At 37.2% G+C, this 22679-nt stretch overlaps 1 protein-coding gene across 1 annotated transcript in view; it reads right to left on the bottom strand.

The window, feature by feature from the left end:
* ABCA13 (ATP binding cassette subfamily A member 13) overlaps positions 1 to 22679 on the bottom strand; it is a 180505-nt gene that overhangs the window by 16200 nt on the left and 141626 nt on the right. Inside the window, exons 55-58 of the mRNA XM_065669310.1 lie at positions 15129 to 15279; positions 6828 to 6962; positions 3856 to 3959; positions 351 to 443 (exon numbers count right to left, since the gene is read on the bottom strand). Of these exons, the coding sequence (XP_065525382.1) occupies positions 351 to 443; positions 3856 to 3959; positions 6828 to 6962; positions 15129 to 15279 (483 nt within the window). The remainder of the gene's footprint in view (positions 1 to 350; positions 444 to 3855; positions 3960 to 6827; positions 6963 to 15128; positions 15280 to 22679) is intronic.

Genomic DNA, 22679 nt, shown 5'->3' with positions numbered 1-22679 from the left:
AAAGCACTTCTTCCTGTTAAAAGAAATCCTCTCAAGGAACCAAAGTGTATTTCATCTCAACATGTTGAATTCTCACAACATATTTCTCAGGTTGAGTGCAGAAGTGCTTCATTTTAGATACAGATCTGTCTTTCTCAATTACCAGTGCAGACTACAAAGCATTTAACAATACCATATGTCAATTTAGCTTGCTAAGATATCCTAATTGGCTCTTTTTTTAACTTCAGTTTATGGCAGGAAAAGAAATGTGTGCTTAGTAGTTATAAGTATTTATGCCTTGGCACTATTAGTGTCTAGCCAGCTCTTAAATTGAATGTAGCTGTAGAAGGTTTGATGTTGACATATAATACCTGTTTTTAATGTGCTGGGGAGAACCGAGGCACTTGAAACTTCCATTGACCATAATAGCAAGACGTGTGCAGAGGGCTTCACATTCTTCCATACTACAAAATAAAGTGGAAAAAAAAATTAGAAAATTACAATAATGAAAACAAACAATCTTATTTATACCTAGTTTTGATTAAAGTGGAAGGAATCTGTACAGCTGCAAAATGGGAACATGAAACCTTTGACTTTAAAAACAACAGTCCAAATTGTAATCCTTGTTCAGTACATACCAACAGTTATTACCACATGGCAGCCAGAAGAGAGTCTTGAAATGGAATTTATGGTTTTAGTCCAGAATAAACTGGAGATTCTGGCCACAATACAAGGTTTTACCACCACAGGCAAATACGTGATAAGCAGCCTCAGAAACACAACTGAGTGTGAGAGCCATGAACTCTATTATTCCCTGTAATATCTGTTTGTGGTTATTCTGAGCTAAAGGATAGAGGGAGAAGAATGAAGTAAGCTTGCCTAGCTTGCCACCTGCACATAGCACATACCTTTCAAAAGTAGTTACCCTTAGTCTGATAGGAGAAGAAGAAAAACACTATAATCCAAACAAAATTTATGTAAATACAGCTGAATAGAAAATCAGGATCCTGTTAGATGCAACTGCTGCAGATGATAAATAATAACGTTGACTTATAAAGCTTAGGGAAGGTGAGCTGCCATTCTACATACTGTGAAATATGAGCTCACTCCTCCAATAGATATAGCAGGGTTTTATTGAGGGACAAAGTCAATAAAGCAAAAGCAAGAGTGCTGGGCGCATGACCATAGCCAGAGGCGCACTGATTAGTATTTGTTACAGGTTTATATACTTTCACTATTGCATTAGCCAAGACATATTCATAATTCCTGCGTATAGGCAGGGAATATTATATCTAGCTCCAGGAACTTATAAGTCTCCTCCTCTTGGCGTCTGCGTACTGCTCTGCGGCGATTGTGGGCAGGGGTCTTGAGGATGAAATAAGCAGTTGTCTTCTTGTGAGTAGGGGTCTTCAAGATGAAGTAAGCAGTCTTCCTCACAGTGTACTTTTCACCTTTAGCACAGTTGGATGCCCCAGTAATCACAAAACAAATGAAACCAGCCATATCTGTAATTTTTCTGTAGCTAGCAAAGATTTAGAACAGTTGTGACCTTCCTGCAAAATTTATTGCAGGATGGGCAGACAAGGAGTATCCAAAGCTAGCAGATGTTTGGGAGGCTCTGTCTCTAAACTAACTGATAAGTAGAAGGATGGTGTGAAATAACTCATTCATGTTTAGTGGGGCCACTAAATCCTGTCATCTCACCACAGACTTACAACACAAGCATTGTTCTTTAAAGCTAAAGGTACTTTAGAATAACGGTGTGAAACAATTTACTCATGTTTAGTGGGGCCACTAAATTCCACAGACTTACAACACAAACATTCTTTTTCTTCAACCTAAGTTAAGCTAAAAAGTACTTTAACCCTATGTTTTCCAGGCACTAGCTTTTCTTATATCAAGGCCCACCCCCCCCCACCCCCCCCCCCTTTTTCTTTTACCTTTTCAAATTCTTTTGCTATGTGACTCCATTTTCAACTTGTTGTCTAATCTTGTGTCTTTAGCGAGCTTTGTTTCTGTTATTGTGAACTCATACAGTTATATCCACATAGCAACACCTATGATTTGCGAAAGCCAATGCATTTATGCGTTTATCACAATACTATATAGAATAAGCGGTTCTTCCTAACCATCTCTTTAGACACAGGACGTCAGTCAGGATATATCTATCATCTCAAATAGGAGTCAAAGTTGTTTGTTACTCTGCAGTTCCCTGCGTGTACTTCCCAGACCCTCTGAGACAGCTGAACAGGAGTTGTCTTGTGTATCTCAGCCATGTGGCAGCCGAAATTCAAGTGTTCTTGCTGAACAAGCATGGCAATTAAGTACCCTCCTAGGAACAACTTACTTAAAATAGGACAGGGATATGGTGAGAATGGCCAAACCATGATATTTGAGAGAGATGGGGAGAGGGGTTGCTAACACATCTTCCCACAGATCAGGAAGTTAGCCAAGTCTTTCTGGGATGCAGTAACTCCTGATGCTCCCTTTGGTATACACACTCACTAGCTGTGCCAAAATAACACTAAGTTAGGACTGTGTTGTCAGTTAATAAGACCTCATTTCTGCCTCCTTCACACAACCCTGCCCCCTTCCAAACAAAAGTGAAGCCTTTTCTCAGAAAATTAGGTAAATACACCCCAAAACTTAAAACCTGCTTTTTTACACGGGAAACCCTCTCCATATCTTATGTGCTTATTTGCTGATATGCATGAATATTCACTTATTCCTTTACTTATACAAGTAGCTTTTGAAAGGATCTCAAGTCTCAAATGAACTTCAGCAAGTAATATAAATAGTATAAAATAATTTCTCCTTCCTCCAATCTGGCACAACAATGTCTCATTAATTAGAAATGAAATGTGTACACCATCGCTGTACTTATAACTGCTGCAAGTCACTCATCTGTGGAGCTAAATGAGTAATTAGGAACAATTTTATGGATTTTGTTTGTTTACAGCTTATTAGTAATGAGACCACAGAACTTTCCTGTTTAACTTGTCTTTGACAACCAAGGGTTCTTGATCTGGACTGAACACCATTTCCTGAACATCACTTAATTCACAATGTGTAACTTGTGCTCCCTAAACGCTTACTAGCTCACTCATTTGGCCAAAACTTTACATTGCTGTTTTTACTAATGAGTTCTTTCCTCTCAGGGCATGTTTTCATGATCTTTTTCTTATTTAAAACCATTATATGTATAATTATACGTACGATACTATATTCCCCAAGAGAACATTTAATTTATTCTATTTTACTATAGATGTTACAAAACAGAATTGATGTTTGCTCTATTAAACTGATATACCAATGACCATACCAGAGAATTGACAAGATATTTAACTCAGATATTCTCTTCTAAGAGGATGGGGTCACTCCTACCATTTCTACTACTGCATACAGAAAACAGACGAGGTGTGTGTCTATAGGATGCCATGGCACACTCTTTACATACACTGATGCATAACAAAATCCTTAATAAAATTAAATGAGGAGTTTTGACTCCCACCTCCATTTGAAAAGATTGTTAAGAGTGGCCAGCTGCAAAAGAATAACATGGTGTTTAATAACGAAGAGGCACCACAACATGGAATAGAAAGAACACAAAAAAGGAAGAATTCATTGCATCATTTTTTCTGTGCCCACAGCTTCCTTGAGCCAATTCAAATCCTTGAAAATTAAATATAGAAAATATTTAGGATTTACACACATTCAATTTTCACAAGCCAAAGAAACTGACTTAAAATACCAAGATATATGTGCTCACCCATGTATTTCACACCAGCATGAGTATGCCTTCATAACTTCTGCTCCCAGTTGAGTGCAAGTGAAGAGAGAACACGAATACACTGGCTGCTAAGATAAGGACCTTACCTGTGGGATGTCAGTACAGCTGCACAGCCATCTTGAACTTCCTTCAGGATGGTTTTCCAAAGGTAGCGTTTAGAGCAGGGATCCATCCCAGAGCTGGGCTCATCCTACAGGAAAAATTTAAATACCAATACAGGAGCATGGGAAAAACATACCACAGCTCCAGCCCAGCATGACGTATTAACAAAGCTCACAATAACATTATATATTTTTTTATTAAAAAGCTTCATTTTCAGGATGTCACTTAAAACACACTTGATCAGGTTTTTTTGACACATATAGTTTAATTTCTAAATTTATAGAAGGCACATTTTATTAAAGAAATTTATATATATACAATATGTTTATAGATTATATTATTATTTAGACATATATATATGTTCAATCATATATATAGGTTTTTAATAGGAGAGACTTGCAGGTGTTTTTCCTCACTGAATGGGGGGATTCGGTGTCTTTTTCTCCCCTGCATGCACATCTGCCACAAGTACAACCTAGTGGAGAAGTAACTCCCAGCTGCTTGTGCTGCCCATCCCATAGCAAGATGTGGATACTATGTTTGGATCTGAAATCCTTTAGCAGTTACTCCCAGAGTCCCTTTGAGAGGAGCGCACTGATAGCGGAGAGAATCCACAGGATTAAACAACAACCCAGTCAGTGCTGCCCACTGCAAATCAATTTCCCACTTGGATGGGATAGGGCAACGAGGTTGATAAGGGGGATGGAGCACTTGCCGTATGAAGACAGATTGAGAAAGTTGGGGCCGTTCAGCCTGGAGAAGAGAAGGCTTTGTGGAGACCTCATAGCAGCCTTCCAGTATCTGAAGGGGGCCTACAAGGATGCTGGGGAGGGACTCTTCATTAGGGACTGTAGTGGTAGGACAAGGGGTAACGGGTTGAAACTTAAACAGGGGAAGTTTAGATTGGATATAAGGAAGAAGTTTTATACTGTAAGGGTGGTGAGGCACTGGAAAAGGCTGCCCAAAGTAGTGGTGAATGCTCCATCCCTGGCAGTGTTCAAGGCCAGGTTGGACAGAGCATTCGGTGACACAGTCTAGAGTGAGGTGTCCCTACCCATGGCAGCGGGGTGGAACTAGATGATCTTAAGGTCCTTTCCAACCCAACCCATTCTATGATTCTAAGATTTTCATGAAGAAAGAAGTGCAGATACCAAAATTACCTTTCTCTTTCCTATCTAAACCTGCTGTCCTCACTAAATCAACTTTTAACTACGTCTGTTCTTAGAAGCAGGAGGAATGTTATCCAATTGTCAAAAGCCAGTCTCTATTGCTGCAAAACTAGGGAGAAGGAAACTCTTCCAGTTACTTTTTATACTGTGGAATTTTATGAGGGGTGTCAGAACCTATTGGGGTGGTATAGCTTTTGACCAATGTATTTGCAGCAAGGAATCACAGCTGAAACCTGAAAGCAAAGTTCCCAAGATACAAAGCAAATGAAACATCCAGTTTGAGGCTGATTTTGGTGCTTAGCTACCAATGGCAGAGGTGAAAAAGAATTCAGTTCAGTTTCCTATTATTTGTGGAGAGCTAACAAAAAGCAATAAAAATAAAGCAACCCACACTATTCCCTAAATTAATAGCTATGATCCTGGATTCAATCTAGAAGCAGATTCAGTGGTTTATATTGGCATCTGCTTTCAGACAAAGAAAAAAAAAGAAAGACTTTTAAAATACTGAATAACTGCTTCAAATTCTGCTAGCTTTCTAAAGCCAGACAAATGTTTTAAAGTATTTGACACGTTTAGGTATTTTTCTTTCCTTTTGTCATTACATATGCAATAGTCTGTGCCCTGCAGCAAGAAGTTAAAATGGATACTTGCAGTAGCATTCTGTCATAAAGACATTAAAAAACAGTTGAAGCATTTTCTAAGATCAGGAAATAGCACTGACTTAGGATTTTTTCCTCCTTTTGCTAACTGAACCAGGGTCAGTTTGAGCATAAAATATAAATAAAATAATTCAGCTCAGAAGCAAGGCAATGGTAGGAATTTAGAAGGAGCAAAATGCGTCTGATCTTCTGAAACATGAACACCATAAGAACACCCGCTTTATCTGGTTCTGTTTGGCCTAAGATCTATTACTGTGAGCACTGGTTTCCCCTCCAGCTCTGGGAAGCAAGATTCCCTCCCTCTGACTGTTCTGAAAGGTTTGTTCCACTATTGAATGGGTTTATCTTTTCCCAGCCAGGGCTTAAGAAATGGGTATTCAATATTCTCTAGTGAAACAATAGACAATGACTATAAAGAGAATGTGGTGTCATAATGATGCAGTTCCCAAAGCTTTGTAATTCCCTGATCTTCATTACAAAAGGCATTGTTTAAACTGGAAAGGCCAGTTTCAGGCCTAAATGAGGAGTTGGATGTAAGCATGAAAATGTGATAAATAATACAAATTAATATCATTCAGAAGCATTAGTTTGATTGTGTGGTTTGTGAATCCAACAAAAATGTAAGAACCATGAATCATGAAGTATAACATAGCAAGGAATATGAATATCCTGAGAAACATGGGTCAGTCATTAATAACACTAGCTCCAAATTGCTCCTTCTTAAGGAAGCCAGCAGAATTGTTCATATATATTTTTCTCACATAATACACAAATCAGAGAATACATAAAGCATTAGCATATTTATATTTAATTTTTTTCTTCTTCTTCTACATAAGGAGATCTTAAACAGAAATTACATCTCCATTTGGGCCATGGGCCTTTTTTTATTTTCCCTGCTAACCCAACTATCTTAAGGAAAAGAATAAATAAAAGGAAAGACAACTTCACATTTAATTTTTGTGAGCACTGGAGAATAAGAAGTTTTCATGCAGCAAATCAGTTGTACATCAGTGTATCAACTACTTCTTGACTGACCAGGAAACTAACTGATTTTCTTTACAGCAACATACAATACAACAAAACTGAAGCTAAACCGTTTACCATAGGCACAGTATTACCTTTACTCACCAGTAAAAGTATTTGAGGTTTACCAACTAAAGCCAAAGCAGTAGAGAGCTTCCTCTTTGTGCCAGCACTGTATGTTCTCACCAGTTGGTCAGCATGGGCATTAAGACGTAACCTGTTAACAAGGTCCTCTGCAACCTGTGTTTTAGAAATTTAAAGGCCAGTAAAGATGGGCCAAACTAGGTAGCATTTGTGCTTAGATAGAAAGAACATTCTGTTCATGCATATTAAGCAAATGTACATGTTGCTCACTTATTTACCCTTATTTGCTGCATATTACTACTTTTGAATCCCAGACACACAGATAAAGCTGCTACAGGACCCCTTAGTTCTCTACGAAGAATAAGGATTTTCTTATATAGAAAAGTTTGGTTTATCATTGCTTGTAACGTTCATTTGTGTTCATTTTGTGTTGATGGATCAATGATCTAAAATATTCCTCATTTCACCCCACCCTCTGGTGTTTATTTGAACAAGTGTCTTAGTGACTGAGAATTCAGGAGACAAAATTCTATATGAGCCACAAAAAAAAAAAAAAAAAAAAAAAGGAAAAGCCAGGAAAGCGATTCACAGGTTGAGGATTTAGAGTCTCTTAAAGACAAAGAGGCAACTTAGGGTTAAATTAATACACTTTTCTAATAACTGAGAAGGTTAAGTTGACCCTAGCTGGTTTGATTGCAAGCTTAAATACATATGTGCAATCCGAGTAAGTTGTACCAGCACATCAGCACAGCTGGAGACAACAGTCATGCTGTCCTCTATGGTCTTTTTAGCTTAGCTGTCAGAGACAGTCCTAATGTACAAGGCTCCTTCAAATACTGGTGAGTTTTAAAAGAGCAAGAGCCTGCTCCACCTCCATCAGCTATTACTGTTGGACCATCCAGGGAGACCTCATGCAAAAACACAAGGGACATAGCACCGACTTTTCTACTTGCCACTGCCAGATACACGCTGCAAAGCAGCAGCTGTTTAGTGGCATGCTGCTGGGTGACTGTGTCATCAAAGGATGATCAAATATGTAATACAGCCATTATACCTTGAACTTGTATGTACCACAGCTGGGAGATTCTTGTAAAACCAGTAGTTGTGTGGTGCTCTGCTGCCTGAGATAAACTACCAGAGCATCCCCAACAGTATGGTGCATTTTGCTGCCTCTGAACTACCTTCAGCTAAAAGCAAGGAAGGACTGGAAGGATTAGTCAGATCAGACAGACAGTCTCCAATTAATTCAGAAAATCCAATAAGAAAGAAAATCAATAAACAATATTGTGAATTAATATTCACTATCCATTTCAAATAAACTGCTATAAGCAAAATATTTTTAATAAGGCAGTTTTATGCAAAATCCTTAGGAAATTATCAAGATATTTGTGATCCTTTTGCAAGATTTTTCAGTGCTACATGTAAAAATAAGAGACACCTCTGAGAGCAGGTTCTCTATAAGCAAGTACAATGCTGCAGTGGTACAAATATGCAGTATTCTAGTGTGGATTCTAGCACTGATATTAACAGTCACTTGTGTTCAGTGTTCCTTAATGTATAACCTGACAGCAATGCATGTTCTCAGACAAAAGGTACATTTTATGAATATTGCTCTGAATACATTCAATCCAGGGAGGTGGGTTTTTTAAATTTTAATCAACAACCATTAAACCACAAGCAGGTAATTTTACATTAAAAGTTTAAGTTTTCTTCTCTTTCAGAGTTAATTCACAGTGGTTTACTTTCATTTAGACACTACTGATGTATATCAGTAAAAGTGCTGCAGATTCAAATATTCTGTGGCTTTAGGAATGGTCAAGCATCTAAGCTTTATTCTAAGATGTAACTTTCAAACCAAAACAGCCTGTAAAGTGAACAACTTGAAAGCATATGGTAGGCAGCTTATCTACTCTACTAAACTAACTTGCCATTACTGCCACTGGGAATGCATACATGTTAGTGACAACAGGATTATCGTCCTACAAATCCACTAACAATATACAGAGAATTGTACAGAAAAGCTTACAAAAAATTAAGACCAAAAGGTGAGAAAACGTGTCATCTATTGTTTACACCAAATTTAACACATATTGCAAACTATAACAGGCTTGAAGAGTTATTAAACAATAACAAAAAAAAGGACTACATATCACATCTGAAACTGTGAAATGTAGTACAAACTATAGAGCTCATTCCTTTTTCAAGAGATTACTTCCATCCTTCTTTTCTTTTCATTAATGTCTATCATATAGGTTTCCAGTAATAACAGACTCACCTTCATTCATCCAACCTAAACAACAACAAATTATCAAAATACAATTACAAATATTGTATATTAGGTATATTGTGGAGGAGCCTGCACATCTCCATTATAACTTCATTTATGTGTATAACCAGTGGTATCTTGTGGTTTGTATCATAGTACACTATAAAGTAAAAATGAAATCCCTCTTAAACTACTTTAAATAAGATTCAGAATTGATCTTGTGACAAATCTTCAGATACATATTTATGCAAGAGATTTACAATTCTAATGGTTTCCTTCCCTTAGTGAGTGTGAGATATATACACAAGCACCTTCTTTTCCTCCTTGTCATATTCATCATGCTGTTCTATGTCTGGTTTCAACTACTTTCAGCAATGAAGAGTGAGGAGATACATTAATTTATTTAGCAAGTTGGTAACATTGAGGCCAAATGTAAAGACATAGTTATATGCACTAGAACCTTAAAGATGTTTTACATCTAGTCATGGCTGTAATAATTTATTTAAACTCTTTCCTTCCACCCCTCTGCTCCCCCACACCCCCCAGTCCAGATTATAACAGACTTTACATCTACCAGGTAAGAATTTTCCTATTTTCCATATTCCTTAAAATTATTTACTTTTCTCTTGCCAATTCTAATATATTCAGCAAAAGTTCTTTTTCCCAAAATTAATCTGGACTTGTTCCCCTAGCTTTGGAATAGGCATTGGAATGAGCCCTTCAATCTGCAAAATCTAACCCAAATCCTCGAAGACTTTGTGCATTTCCTAAAGACTGCATTTATTCTAGAAGAGGCAGTAAGGTAAAATGAATTTTTACACACATATTAATATTTGTAGGAGTAGAGGTTAAAGTAGGCATGGTGTCCTTTATCCACCAGGGAACCAAGTCACATCCATCACACTGAAAAGCAGCAAGTGATGGTAATTTTGTATCCACTAATGTTGATGATTTTCTACTCTCTTTGAAAATTACCATTAATATTCAAGTAAGAATTTAATTGGTATAAAGAATTTTCAGTGTGTCTTCCAGAAGAACTTGGAATTAGCAAAGACTCACTCTATTAGAAGACTAGAAATTCAGTAGCAGGTCTACCCTGACTTGAAAGGCTGCATTTATCAGTGTATTAATTTTGTACAATTTCTGACAAAATACAGTGTATGACATCTTGTGATTTTTATTTTGGATAAGCCAAACCAAATCACAAAGCAAACCTGAACTAATACTGAAAATGTGTATCATACCTAGTACAAATGATGATGAACATGAGATGAATTCTAAAATCATCTGAGAAATAACTATACACTTCAAAAATAATTGTGCAAAGTGTCAGGTTCTGAGTAAGTGAACTAAATGTAGTTTGAATATCCTAAGTCATTCATGAATTCCACACCAAGCAGTATTCATTCTACTTCTGAGGAAACTCAGAATTGGTAAATTTCTTACGTTAGGAAAGTGTATACTTATGGTCAAACTTCTAGGCAAAACCAGTTCTTTAGCCCTGTGTTATAAAACTGCCCACAATAATTATTAGCATGCTTGCATGTTTGTAAAATGAATTTACAAACACCAATTTCCAGCAGCTATAGAATACATCCTGTAAGGAAGTCAATGAGATTCCAGAGAGTTAATGTAAAGAGAAATCCAAGCCGACAACCCAAGAAGTTGCCTCTGAAGGCCCGATGAAACTTGTGTTGCAAACAAGTTCTAATGCAATTAAAAGTCATAAATGTAATTTAATGTGTTAATATTTCATATTTTTAATAAGCTATATGCTGTCTTTTGGAACACACTGAGATATTGAAACATGATCTATTAAAGAAATAAATATAAGAATTAAGACTATGATGTTATATTAATATGTCTAAATAGCCCAAAAGCTCGACTTCAACAGTTTTGCAGAAAAAGAAACTTTCAGAACAGGTTTGGGAAATAAAGTAAAACTGCAAATTACATGAAGCTTAATATTGATAGCAAATGACCCATTTTTCTCCTCCTTTCCCATTCAGTTAATTACTGTTTTGGAACATTAAGTGCACTCAACTTTATGTCAGGCACTTAACTCCTGCTGCTGATGAATCTATCTAGCAAAGGATTTGATCCTTGAAGTTAGTGGTTCAATAGATAACTTTAGCAGCAACATATCCTGTAAGTAACCTGCCTTCTTGCCAATTTATTAAAAAACAAAGTGAATGTATGTTTCTTTCTACATCAAAACCTACTCTGTAGAATATATGCGTGTGTGCATGTTAGCATAAACACTCACCTGGCAAATGTTCAGAGGCAGGCTTGGAATGATTTATCATAGGCAAGAGGGAATGAGAAAATAACAGCTTAGATTCCCATACAGATGCTATTCCAAAGCATTCCCAGGCCTTATTTTCTTTATAGACAACTAAAATTCACACTTTCTCCAGGCACCAGCCATCTCTGAGTTGAAACACAGCAGCTGTTCAGCACTTGATAGCAGTACCACAGTTGGAACTGCCCACTGACAAACACATTTATTTTTCTCTCAGATAGCTGCATTTCAGTTTTTGACGAAGGTAAACCAGAGTAGCTAAATATTATTTGCAGGAGCCCTTTGGTGCCTTGATTGCAAGCATATGGCAACAAAGTCTGCTCTGCAATCTATGCAGACAAAAAATTAAGATAACTGAAAGAACGGTCTCTATATCACAAATGTGAAAATGAGGCACAGAAGGCTGCCTGTAAAAAATAGTCTAAGCCTACACCTAGATCATCCTAGGTGCAGGATAATCAATAAGATTAATATTTATCTTCTCTCAGCGCACCACAGTAACATAACTCATCTCTAAATAACACAGAATCAATTCAATTCACTTGAAGCAGAACTCGTATGTGAATTACCACACTACTTGAGGAACTGTTCCCTAAATGGTTTAGAGAGCTGCTATGGCAGTAGCTGCTTACTAATTGCCAGAGAATAGCTGGTTCTGAACATAAAGTGGAAGCTCTTATGTACATCAATTACTCCTGAATACTTCTGCATTTGAAATGGGTTTTATGCATGCCAGATATTTCAGAAAGCATGCTATTCTCATGTTATCTACAGCTAAACTATAGGAATCCAGGTTACCTTTGTGGCTCCTCACCAAATACAGACAGGAGACAGCATTTGCAGTAGTGCTCATTCACATGTGCACATGCAGAGGGACACCCTGCAGGCACAGCACAGAAATCTGTTGGTATGGTCGTGTTTACCGCAATCTGGAAAACTTCCCAGGCACCTGAGAAAAGCTCAGTGCTGCATGGGGCAGTTTTCATACGAAATCCAGGTCCGTAAGCACACTACAGATCTCTCTCCATTCTTAAAGTTCTGCATAGCTCCCAGTCCTGCCCCTCATCCTCCAAAACAGTTGCTGCTTGGAGGCTAGTTAACTTGAAGGAGTTACAAATCAAGTTATGACAGCAGAATTCATGTGCACACACACACACACACAAATGCATTATCCTCTACTACCTGGTGTTGACAGGGCTTGCAGAGAGTGTAAGATTAAAGCATTAAGAGTCCACTGTAGCGCATAGATCGGTTCACACTTCTCAAAGTTACTGTCTCCATTTGCCTGCAGATGAGGTATTACCAATAAGAAGGTGTCTGCCACTGCCACCTGAACAGCTTTTTCTCACAGCTGTGAGTACTAAAATAAAACTATAGCCAAGAGTATGCGGCTCCAGGAGTCAGAAAGGCAGCATAGCACTAAAAGCTCTACCTGTAAAAGCCCTACTCATCTCTCACTCAAAGACACCCTTCTTGGCAAATTCAAGTCAGTTATAAAAGTAAGTCTTCCAGCAAGGCTGAGGCAATTATTTTAACTGTGGGAAAGTCCTTCTTAGCCTACATCATAATCTCATTCCTACTTCATATCTCTCAGAGGATCACCATCTGCCTGGGTTTATGTGCTGCAGCTTATTCACAAATGAGGAATATGCTTAGTTTATAGTCTGGAGTGAGGTTGCTGACAGTAACACTGTATGTATATGACCCAAAGTATGTGAGTTAAGGAAGTCCCGCAAAATTTAATTAGAACTATGTACTTCTGTCATTCAGGTGCTTCTGAAATTTCCATTCTTAGGGTGCCTTAGAAACTGCTTCATTTATAGTACATGGTATACCATTTGGACATATGCATTACAAGAATATATTGTCTTTTGTTATGACAATGAAAAAAAGACCAAATAAAAGCTTTAAAATCATGCTTAGAATGCTTTAAAAGCACTGCTGCATAATTAAACAATCAAATTTTGATTCCTGTTTTAAATTACACTTAAGACCAAAAGCATTAAATAACATCTATGAGATACATAAGCACTTAAGAGCATCCTTTTGAATGACTACAAAGCTCTAGAGGGGGTGTTGCCACCTTTGTGTCTATCAAAGAGCTATGACAGGTGCTAGTCATGATAAGCTTTTAGCCCAGCTGTTAGAGAGGAGCTGTCAGTTCATGGAGAAAACAGGTAATCAGAGTTGAAGGATTTAATGCAATAACAATTATCCCTTAATATATATATTTTAGAGCAAGGGAAACATATTCAAGTTGTCAGTACTTTGCTATCATGGAGGAGTTACAAAGAGCAAACAACTGAGCATGAGACTGTGTGATGATTTCTAAGCAGCCTGCAAGAAATGTATTGTTCAATCAGTCAAAAATCCAGCCAGGCAGGCAGGACACTGCCCAAGAGAAGGGGCAAAGACTGGTAAGAATTTTTTTATTTCTCCCCAGTCTGTCATCCAGAAACACCCAGATCAGCTTAATACAGGAAAAGTTCAAAATGCTGCCTGTCCTGATGCTATTATTGGGGCATGATGGCAGTAATCCCTGAATACTCAGTGTCCTATTGCAGGAATCATACCTTTTTCTGGAACAGTACTTAGCTGCTGAGGAAATAAAGCTGCAAAGTATCAGAAGGTGGCCCTCTCAAATACAGACAAGCAGCTGTCTGTAAACCACTTAGAGGACCCTAAGGCAATAGCCAGGAAAATGTTGGATAGGAATTAAAAACAGGCATTTCAGTCACATGAAATTTTGCTTCTGGAAAAAGGAAAAAAAAGACAACAGGTGGCATTCTGGAAGTTATGACAACAATCCTAGAGCCATAGTAACTGCATGGAACTAAATTCTACAGCAGGCATGACAGACACTGTTTTCATATCACACTCTGGTATTTTCATGTTAATAGAGATGCAATTAAGCGCAAGAGACTGAGCTGCTCAAGTCCAGATCAGATGAGAAACCTCCATCTACAGAGACAGAAAACCCCCACATTTTACACATTTGGTACTTAACCTTTGGAATTGGCTGGCTGATTGCCTCTTTATGGAAAAAGAACGCTATTTGCTAGTCAGCACAGCTACATCTGTACCTGGAAATTCAAAACCTTTCAGTGACATTCCCAGATATTGTCATCATCTGCGCTAGCAAGCTCTTAAAGCATTTTCTGACATGGGTTTGGCCTCTTCTCCTTGGACAACCCCAGGCCTTGTATGGTAACTGGAATATTTTAGGGACTGCTTCTAGCAGGTGGTTTGAATGCAGCCAGCATCTTGTGATGTTTAAGACATTTACTAGTAGTGTGTCGACAGCTACCACCTCAGTACTCAGATGTTTGGTTTATTTATATGATCATTCAACAATTTTTAATTCCTTCACAGTTAAATCCCATCTCTGAAGAAGAGTTTTTCATAAGTGCATGATTTAAACCTGTGGTCTTCCCTCCCAGTTCTCCAAGTGTGATAATGAAGGTGTTGAAGAATTCACAAACTCCTTTAGAGTTGGTATATCATTTGCATTAGTGTTGTTTTACTATCCTCAGTGATATTACTGTGTTTTGAACCTGGCATAACAGTCAAGGAAGAAAAAACATATCATTTAAATAAAGTATCAGTAATGAAAAATCTTATTACTAAAGTTGGTCAGTTGAAATATTAGATATTCCCTCATGCAAAAAAAAAAAAAAAAAAGTACAATTGTTTTATAAACTCCACAGCCCAACCTGGCTTCAGTTCCCCCTGCAAATCTGTTCTGGGAAAGTACCTTATGGATATCATGTTTTGGAATTCCACGCAGTGTGCAGTAATGATAAAGATGTTCCCAACCCGTTAAAAATTCATCCAAGGCATCTTGCTGTGGACAATAGCCTGTGAGAATGCCTTCAGAGCTGGCAGACAACATATCCATTTCAGACCTGTTTAAAGAAAAAGCAAAAACTTGAATGTTGTTTAAAAAACACACAGCTCTGGGTTTCAACCTTGGGATTACAGAGACTCCCAAACAAAACCACTTGCCCTCAAACTCCATAGGTGAAGGAGTTTGAATCTCCTCACTGTGATTACTTACCATAGTACCCCAAACACACAGTGCATGCTTTTTGTCCCTTCCAGATTAGCACTGCCACCCATGTGTCACTATTCTAACAGTATTTGCATGAAGGTGAACAAATCAGTGCAGGAAGACAGATCTATGAGAATTAATTCTTACCAGGTTTACCTCCCTTACTTCTTTGGTAGACCCTGCTCTAAGGAGACATTTCAAAACCATACTGCCTGCATCACATTCAGTAACGAAGGGATAAGAGTTGAGAGAGAAGGAAATGTTGCTATGTATTCTTTGTGTGTCTGTGCACACACACATATGAATGCATGCATTCTCTGAACAAGAGTAAAACAAAATGCACAATATTATAAAATCTCGTGCATTAAAAGACAATACAGGGAAAAATATAAAATTATCCTGATTTAAGAGACTTTGACCATCACTTTGTAGCTGTACAGCATTGCTTGAAATTACATTCATTGCTAAGAAGCAAGCTTGATTGCAAGGGTGTCTCATTACCCATAATGACACTAATCTATCCAATTTATTCCAACATCTAATTCCACATTCAGTGATGCTGATTTCCATGTTCAGAAAAGACCTGTCAAAATTGAGATACTTAATAAAAAAATCTGAGCTTTGAAAGAAAAAGGGTTCTAAAAGGTTCTGGGTAACACAATGGTTTTCCCCTTAATGGTTTTCTATGTTTCTGATTAAGAGAACTAAATACACTATTAATCATTTAGACACAAAGTAAATATATTAAATTCAGGATCTACAAATAGAAGTACTAGTGAAAATATAAATATGTATCTCCTGTTAACAAGGTGCAGGAGACTGGAGAGAAAAAGAAAACACAAATTCTGCATTTTACATAATCAACTACAGCATCAAAATATATTTTAATGCTATCAAAAGATAAGTTGTCATGATTATGACGAAACTTGCTGGGGACTAATTAGACTTGTCCTCTGCTGTTAATGGCAAAGATATAAAATTTCAGTATTTTTGTAGGTTTGGGTGGTCCCAAGGAAGTTTACTGCCTGTAGACATCTATCTAGACAAAGACTTAGCAAAGAAGAAAATGGGTGCTAGGGGAAAGGAGTTAAAGTGTACTTCCTCAGTAATTTATGTCTGCTAATTGGTTATTTGAAATAATGTATATACAGATTTTTACCAGCTCAGTCTCCAGCCACACCTAAACCCCATTAAACTGATTTTTTAAGATTATTTTTACCATAAAATACAGATTTATTAATGTTGATCTTTTTGCATAACTTGTCAGAAGCAGTGGATTCCTTATTTAATAAACACTAACATAGTGAAACACTATCCAAAATGAACAGTTATCTAGATTCTGCTGTACACAGATGTGTCTGAAGTTTGTTTTGCTAGGAATATTCAGGCATAATAACAAGGTTTCCTCTTAGTGAAGCTGCTGTCTTTAAAGAAACAAGAGACCAGGCTCTTGGTAGTATGTCAGCTTCAGTCGCGACAGAACAAATCACACACAGGAGTAATTTCAGGGACACTTAGCGTGAAGCCTGTAGCTGACCCTGTAGCAGGATAGAAACATCTAGTCTGGAATGAGTCCATACCACGAAGAACAAAAAATAAGTATGCATGGCTGCCAAAAATAACAGCCATCTAATGTTCTTTAGCTAGAACTGTATTAGGCAGGAAATGAAAGCACTGTGTCTTCAGTCCTAATTGTACAGATACAGTTTTAGTGTTGTGCCTCCAGTAGAGCACACAGCCTTGGATGAACAATATCCAGCTCACTGACCTTTAGCTTTCATAAAGGAAGAGTACAGTAAGAATAGATCATTTAGTATTCTTCCTCAATTTGGTCCTTATCTTGCAACTCCATCCATTTGTTCTGACCTTGAACACTTAAAGAGTTCCCATTAATAAAGAGATTCTAATGCATTCACTAAAGAACTCATGGACCTATTTTTTTCCCCAGTCTGTTTCTGTCAAAACAGAAAAAAAAATCTGACCAGAAGGAGAAAAAAACAAAACAAAAAAAAAACCAAAACTGAAACAAACAAAACAAACAAACAAACAAAACATAGGAGAATTCTGGACATTTTTGGTATGTATAGTTGTCGTGGTTTAAACCCAACCACAAACCTCGTCCACTCACTCCCCCCCTTCTTGCCCTCCCCCTGCTCCTGGAGGGACGGAGAGGAGAATCGAAAAAAATGCAACTCCCACGGGTTGAGATAAGAACAGTTTAGTAACTAAGGTATAACACAGATCACTACTGCTACCACCAATAATAATAATGATATAGGAAATAACAAGAGGAAAGAATACAACACCTCAACACCAGCCGACCAATAACTCGCCCAACTCCCCCCAGCCGATACCTCGTCCAACCCTGCAGTCCCAACCCTTCCGGGTAACTCCCCGTTACATCCTGGGCATGACGTGCTGTGGTATGGAATACCTCTTTGGTCAGTTTGGGTCAGGTGTCCTGTCTCTGCTCCCTCCCAGCCTCCCCTCCTCCCTGGCAGAGCATGAGGCTCAGAAAGTCCTTGGCCACACCAAACATTCGAGCAGCAACTGAAAACATCGGCGTTATCAGCACTGTTCCCAGGCCAAAAGATCAAAACACAGCACTGTACTAGCTCCTAAGAAGGAGAAAAATGACTGCTGCTGCTCAAAACCAGGACAATAGTGCAATGCCTATTCTTCTCTCAGCAATATCACTGAGTAGATTTCAAAATCAAAAAGATGGAGATTATCCTTTAGTTTTATTTATCCAGGTCCTAAGCGTTCTCTGAATACTGAAAGAATAGATGAAAGAAAAAGCACGGCTTAATTTTTCATGATATTACATACCTTATAACAGAAAACTGCCCTCATCTCTGGAAACTGATTTTCTTTGAAATTCAGTTAATCTTCCAGATTTCACTTTCATGGGTCTAAATGAAATGAACATTTCAAGTAGTGATGGCATGATACCAGAAAGCCTTTTCACTAAATGATATCCTGTAAATGCCTTTCTCTAAATGATATACTGTAAATGTTTTTCTCTTTTTTAAAAAATTCTGATGCCACTCATTAAACCAATTATAATCCTCTTCACCCTCAACAAACACCTTCATGTATGATGTTATCAGAACCAAATTGGAAATATAGGGGGTTTAATATTTTCTGAAATATAGATTAGCATGCAACAAAATCCTGATTTTTTTTTTTTTTCCTCAAGCTAGAGAAAAAAAGTTTTTGTTTTCTTCACTTTAATTATCATGATTGCATTTCTCATTAGGTCGTTCACATAAAAAACAGGACATACAGGAATTAAAAACCAGCTTGTTTTATAAACAAAGAGAGAAAGAACAATGTATATACACATCTGAGGGAGGCTGTCAAGGGGATGGTGACAGACTTTTCTCGGTGGTGCCAGGCAATAAGACGAGAAGCAACAGACATAAACTAAAGCACAAGAAGTTCAACCTGAACATGAGGAAGAGCTTCTTTATCATGAGGATGCCTGAATGTTATAATAGGTTGCCCAGAGAAGCTGAATATCTCCAGAGAAGGAGGCTCCACAAGAGCTGTCTGGAAATAATCCTGAGCAATGTACTCTAGATGACACTGCTTGATTAGGGACATTGGACTAGATGGCCTCTAGGTTAAGGTAGTCCCAACCTTAACTGTTCTGTGACATAAATAGATATTCCAATCTCTCTCAGCCTTTTGCCCATGATATAAAAAGACTGAGTAAATGTTATCTTTAAATTGTGTTAGTAACTTTGGTTTCCTACCCTGATAAAGTTAAGACATAGAACTAACATGGAACACAAGTTTTCTCCTTCCTAGTGAAGACTTCACTTTTTAGACTACATTGTTATGCTCAGTCACTACTTCCAACTGCTATTCATTTTTTCCTTTAAGATGGAACAGCTGCAACAGATGAAACCAACAGAACATGTCCATAAAACTTTATATATTGAACAAAATTTTAAAGTTGCAAAATTACATTTCCAGTACTCTTTCAGAAAAGGTCAATAAAATGTATGGCAGCCTCAAGAGAAATAGCGGTCTAACACTTGAAGCATGGAAGACATTGTATTCCATCCCTTTCTAAGTGCTTTGGTCTCTATTTATACAGTGAGATACTTTGGTGCAAATAACACTGGAGGATTCCATTAAGTTTGGTGTGTTCCTCTTACAGAGTTTTGTACTATCAATGAAAGAAACTTACCAGACTTGCAAGATACTGGGGAAAATAAACTAAACCTTGAGTGAATAAAAATTTTGATTCAAAGTTGTTTCTGCACTGATCATTTTAAGGCCTTTTACATTGATCCATTTCTTTTCTGCATTGAAAGAAACCCTTGAAAATCTGATTACAGCCCTGAAAGCTACATTTAGGTGGCATGAGGCACTCCTGTCAGAAAGTCTTTGCTAGCACTGAAAAGAAACCAAAACACTGGAACAAGTGAGAATTATCTTGGACAAAAGCTGTTGCCCTCTCCCACTTGAACTGGACCTGTAGTTTCCAGAAGGATAGACTGGTTATTACAGAGATAGATTTGGTTCTTATTGTTACAGTGGTTACCAGCAACATAGCTTATAGGTTGCTGTGGGCTGATCTTCATCAGTACACCTCAGTTTCAAGTTTACAGAGACAACTAAGTACTCTCAGTGTCAGCCTTATGGTTGTTTACGGAAAAATTGTTTCACTATTGACTCCACTGTGCACTTTGCTTCATTTTTGTGTGCTTTTTCTGGAGTATTTGAATGCAGTTAAAATAAAGGCAGTGATATATGTGGTTCTTACAATGGCTTCTGTAAAGAGATAAATTCCATTTTAATTAGTAAAAATGAAATATAAATGTACAAATTGCAAAAGCAGTTAGACATTCTATTGTACTCTTAACTACAGACTCAATTCAGTGCATACTAATGCTCAATTAACATTATTAAAAAAAATCAAGGTTACAATTTAATTAATGTAACTATAGCATAGTTACAATTAAACTAATTATAAAGATATACAGTGCAACAACAGCTATCTCTATATCTATTGTATTGATGTAAATTTGTTCTGCCTTTCAAGTAAAGCTATTTGAATCACATTTTTAAGTATTTCTCGAGATGAATATCATACCTATCAAGAGTCCAAATTCTAGCTATAAAGACATATTTCAATTTCCGCTCTTTGGAGAGCATTTCTTTGGTCCTATGACTTTGTAATCCAACAGCTGAGATGACTGACACTTAATGAAAACAGGATGTGAGGCTTCTGTCATGTCTCTCTGTGCAGAAGGAAGATGGAAATTCATGGGAAATAAATTAATTATACGAAGATGATTGCCAAGTGCTTCAAGCCTCAGTTGGGCAATTTATGAACAAAATGACACCCGGCTTACCTATTTCTTCCTCTATGCACCCCACAACAAGTGGGGTTTTGGCGTAAATATGAACTTAAAGCGAACTCTATTCAACAAGCTACTGAATAGAGTATTCAGTAAAGAATGTATGTAAACAGTACAGAGTATGCAGTAAAGACTGCAAAATACAGAGTGCCAAAAAGGCACACAAATGACTAGTCACATTATTCATTATTTTACGTTGATCTTGACATGACGATTGGAAGGATTTTAACACTCTCTCTTCCAAGCTGTGTTTAGCCCTCCTCATTTGAGGGAGCATTTATGACACAGAGTTACTGAAGAAGGTTTAGACACAAATATGGAAAGAGAAGGAATACAAAGACTGACTAATGTACACTCGAAAAACAAACAAACATAAAGGAACAGATATACAATATCTGCTGATAGATCAGCCCAGCAGAGATTCAAAGACTATGAGGACTTGTTTTGTCCTCCTTTGTTTTACCACTTTATTGTCATCTTTTTTTAGTATACATTTAACACAGACCTTACTTCTTCAAGCTATTTTAAAGAAAAAATAACAGAAAAAATGTTTACAGTTTTACACACTATCTTTTATTTAGACAGCTCATGCACTGGTGGCAATCTATTTATGGCAGTAGAGCTAAGCATAAGATAATTTGAGTCCATTTGTCCTCTTAAAGAGGAACAGCTGTGTTACAGAGAACACAAAAATACCCCTTCTAAATGTCAAGCAGACCATACAGTTAACTAGTATGCATATTTATTCTTGACAACTCATTGTATGAGTGCTGTTCAAAAACCAGTTACAGTGTCCTAATGTCTTATAAGACCATACTTCATAAATACAGGTAAGCAAATTTTATTAACATAGCCTCCTTTAAAGCAATTTTCCTTTCTGTTTTTAGCATTTTTGTCGATTATGAAAGGGACTGCTGGCACTTCAGTATTTTATTTCCAGAGCTTCCAAAGTAACTGTTTCAATGCTGCTTCTTACTTTAGCACTCTCATATTGGGATTGCAAATATACCTAACATGGAGACGCTCTGTATATGATAATTATTTTTATGTTTCATTTGGACAGATATGTCACTGATAATGGCAAAATTAATGAGGTACACAAAATAATAAAAAATGTAAAGTCCTCTGTAATATCCTCACAAGACTGGATGTGGTTGATGCTAAGTTCCTATTATTTCTCTTACTGGACTATCTTTACCAGATTGCACTTACAATCAGAATGGGATTGTAGAGGTCAGAAGTTGCCTAAAAACAGTTACTGCAGAAGGATATGAAAATTAAAAGGGTTTTTGGTAGACTGCTTAGCTTATGCACTAAAAATGGGTATTTGCCATGTAAATGGTGAAACATAAAGTTTAGGCAAATATTGTATTTAAAATATCTATTTCATTTGTAGTGCATCAAAAAAGGAAAAGAGTAATAAAAAGAGATCAGAAGCCTTCCCTTTCCCAAAAGAATTCCCCCATCAAGAAGAATGCCAGGAAACCCGGATTTGCAGAATAGGTAAAGCTGGTTTTAGTGTTAAATAAATATTCTTGTGGAATAACAGCCCATTTTATGAATCTCACTGATACTGAAAATTTACATAACATCTATATTTTACACATTTTACCAAGATTTTGTTATGAAAATACTTTTCTCTTGGATCTTAGGAATAAGGTCCTTTGCAGGATTAAGCATTCAAAAAGTAACTAGTGGCCAACAAATCTCTTAGAAGTACTTAAAGATACTGCGAATCTGTTCTTCTGCCCTGTTACCAAAGCAGCTGCCACTTAAAAATGCATTTTACTTTTTTTCTTTGAGAATCTAACAGGAGTTCCCTGAATACAACTTGATTATCAATGAGTGAGGTTCTTTCTGTATAATCCCACGCACTTCC

This window comes from Lathamus discolor, chromosome 2 (assembly GCF_037157495.1).
Source record: "Lathamus discolor isolate bLatDis1 chromosome 2, bLatDis1.hap1, whole genome shotgun sequence".
In the NCBI taxonomy this organism is placed as follows: Eukaryota; Metazoa; Chordata; class Aves; order Psittaciformes; family Psittacidae; genus Lathamus; species Lathamus discolor.
The sequence above is the reverse complement of the archived record's forward strand: the minus strand, read 5'-3'. Positions and strand labels throughout refer to the sequence as shown.